General features: G+C 37.0%; 1 protein-coding gene across 1 annotated transcript in view; it reads right to left on the reverse strand.

Moving 5' to 3' along the window:
* CCDC178 (coiled-coil domain containing 178) overlaps nucleotides 1-1,838 on the reverse strand; it is a 470,395-nt gene extending 468,557 nt beyond the window's left edge. Inside the window, exon 1 of the mRNA XM_045296033.1 lies at nucleotides 1,770-1,838. Within this exon, the coding sequence (XP_045151968.1) occupies nucleotides 1,770-1,785 (16 nt within the window). The 5' untranslated portion in view covers nucleotides 1,786-1,838. The remainder of the gene's footprint in view (nucleotides 1-1,769) is intronic.
* Nucleotides 1,839-3,583: the final 1,745 nt, after the last annotated feature.

Here is a 3,583-nt window from a genome sequence, read left to right on the forward strand (position 1 = left end):
TAAAAATCAGATCAGTAGGTGCCCACCTTCTTGATACGATCACTGAAAACAAAGGTGTGCATAAGCAAAGGTGGTGAAGAAAGCTGATGGTGCCTGGCTATCAAAATATATAGCATCTGGGGTCTTAAAGGCTGGAAGATAAACAAGCGGTCAACTAGCTCAGAACCAACAAAGCCCACATGGAATAAGGACACCAGTATGTGTGACCACGAGCTGTAGAAGGGATTGGGTGTCAGGCATCAAGGAACAAGAAATCATGTCATTGTAAAGGTGGGTGAGTGCAGAAAGGAGACTCAGAGTACATCTGTTGGCAACTGAATACCCCCCTGCTGAGGGGTTTGGGGGAGGAGATGAGCTAATCAGGGTGCAGGGTAGCAATGATGAAACATGTAACTTTTCTCTAGTTCTTTAATGCTTCCTCCCCCCCAATATCATGATCCCAATTCTGCCTCGCAAATCTGGCTAGACCGGAGGATGTACATTGGTACAGACAGCAACTTGAAACACAGGGAATCCAGGATAGATGACTCCTTCAGACCAGTGGTGAGAGGGGCGAGGCCTGGAGGGTGAAGGGAATGTGGGGTAGAAGGGGGGAACCAATTACAAGAATCTAAGTATAGCTTCCTCCCTGGGGAATGGACAGTTGAGAAGAGAGCAGAGGGAGACGTCGGACAGTATAACTTATGACAAAACCATAATAATTTATGAATCATGAAGGGTTCATGAGGGAGGGGGAGGGAGGGGGGAAATGAGCAAACGATATTGAGGGCTAAAGTAGAGGGCAAATGTTTTGAGATTGATGAGGGCAACAGGTGTACATATGTGCTTGACTCAATGGATGGATGTATGGACTGTGATAAGAATTGTATGAGCCCTCAATACAATAATTTTTTTAAAAAAGAATATTGAGGGTAACAAATGTACAAATGTGCTTTATACAATTGATGTGTGTATGGATTGTGATGAGTTGTATGAGCCCCCAATAAAATGACTTTAAAAAAAATTTCCCAAATCAAGATCAACATGTACCGATCAATGAAAAGAGTTGTACATCATAATGATCTGAGAAGAAAAAAGGATGAATCTATACAGATGGAATCTAGACATTCTTTCATCTCTCTTTACCACTTTTCATTTACCATATCAGATAGATTGTAAGAGATCACTTCTCATCAATTCTCCATGAGCAAGTTTTACTTCTGGATTTCATCATCGAAATATTACCTCTTTTTTCTTCAAGATATATATACCATAAACAAGGTTCCAGCTAGTACCTGCTGGACCTGGAATGGCAGAGATAAATATAGTATCTATTTTTAAAAGTCATAAATTTTAGCTATTCTATAACAACCCTTACAGACTAAAATAAAATAAAATGTTATTAATTATATCTATTAACATGTTACTTTAATATTTTATCATTAATAGATGCATTATTGATAGTTAATTTTTTAAAACTTACTGCCATCAAATCAATTCTTCATCATAGTGACCCTAAAGGACAGGGTAGAACTACCCTGCGTTTTTCCAAGATTGCAATCCTTTACGGGAGTTGAAATCCTCATCTTTCTCCTGAGGAGCTGGCTTGTAACTTCTCACTGTTGACCTTCTGATTAGCAGCTCAATGAATAATCACTATGCCTCCAGAGTGCCTTAGGATATTTAGGAGATCTTTCTTAAAGTAAAGTATATTATTAACATTATAAACTCAAAAGTGAAGATAAATATAGCTTATGGAGGCAATTATACAATTAATGCTCAATCCTCACCTTCAGTATTTGTCATCTTATTTTTATAAGAACTCTCCTCAGCTTCTTCCGGAACATCAGATAATGCCAGTGCTCTTGATGTGACATTGTCTTTTTAAAAGAGAGCAAACATTTCAATTAGCAATTAGTATAGACTTTTTAACTAAAGAAGCACAATGTGAAATTGGTGTCTTTGCAAAATTACTATAATACAAATGTTAACGAAAGTTGTTTTAAATCAAAAGGATAAAGAATTTTGTGGTGACATATAAAATAGTCAAGATTCACTGTTAAGTGAAGAACAAGATTGATACCTCTGTATGCAAGTTTTTTTCACCAATTGTGTTTTTTATAAAGGAGACTAAAGATAAATATTTGTGGATGAATATACAATTTCTAGATCAAAAACACTGGTAGAACTAGTGACTTTGACAATGTAAAATGGAAAGACACAGACAACTTTATATTTTATTTTATAATCTTTGAAATATGTTTTACACTCTCAAACATAAGAGCATGTTATTTGTTTGACAGCTTCTTAAAAAGTGAAATGTATCTACTCTATAATGCAGCAATTCTACTCCTGTTTTAACCCAAGAGAAATAAAACCTGTAACTCTAAAATATGATCTGTCAACAAAAGAATATTTTTCATAGCTTTACTCATAGGAGCCAGAACATGGAAACAAACCACAGGTCATCACTATAAATATAGATTTCAAAAAACATTGGGTAGTCATACATTCCTTTACTGCTGAGAAGTAAAAAAGATCAATTACAATATATGCAGTTACATAGGTGAATCTCAATTCACAGTAAATTCTGTATAATTCTATTTATGAGGTTTGTAGTTTTTTTTAAACTAAACTATCTATAGTAGGTGAGGAACTTTCTTGGATTATTAAAACCTCTCTACATTGAATGAATTGGTTAGTAACATGGTTCCAAACATTTACGAAGTGTTACACTAGTTTTTACATTTGTTGATTTTCAGATGGAGGGGGGGGGGGGTGTTACATTTGAATGAGCTTGAACAGGAACTCCTGAGCATGCTCTAGATCTTCTCAATCCCCACGTTCAGTCACTAACAAGTGTCTTGGAAACTGTGCCATACAGCAGTTCCGTGGAATGTTTAAAAAAAGGTATTAAAGGAAAAGAACAATCAATAAATCTTTGCACAAGGCCAGACAGCAACATATGAAAATAGGATTGTAATTAAAAACATATGCGAGTCAGTCATTTCAGATCTCCATGCCAGTATTGCCTCATCCATTAGGGAGCGACCAATCAAACCAGTTATATTTTTCTCCAACATACTTACAAATACTAATTAATACCTCTGAGAAACTTACTCATATACATCTGTGATCTGTGACCATATAAGACAGAGGAGAACTGACTCCACAGGCTTTCCAAAACTAAACCTTGAAGGATGGATTTCTCTGATGAAGTGACTGATGGGTGGGAAAGACTAACCTTACAGTTAGCAGCCAAGTTTTAACCGCTGCTCTGCCATGGCTCCTTTGATATGTACATTCGCAGGGTATATATGGGTAAAAATGTGTGCATGTCATGTATAAAGCCAAAAAAATTGCCATCGAGTCATTTTTGACTCACAGCGACCCTCCAGGTAGAAGTGCTGTGACGTGAGTCTCGCTCAGCCTCCTCTTTCTCCCGTGGAGCTGCTGCTGGCTCCTAACTCGTAAGCATGCAGTGAACAGGCCAACATGCGGCCCATTCTGCCACCAGGGCTCTTCCCATGCAATACCGATACAAGTAAACAATCCATGTAATCAAAATATATAAGGCAAAAAAATCATTTGTCCACACATTCAT

Source organism: Echinops telfairi, unplaced genomic scaffold (genome assembly GCF_000313985.2).
Source record: "Echinops telfairi isolate 266 unplaced genomic scaffold, ASM31398v2 ScPeMD7_7400;HRSCAF=8409, whole genome shotgun sequence".
Taxonomy (NCBI): Eukaryota; Metazoa; Chordata; class Mammalia; order Afrosoricida; family Tenrecidae; genus Echinops; species Echinops telfairi.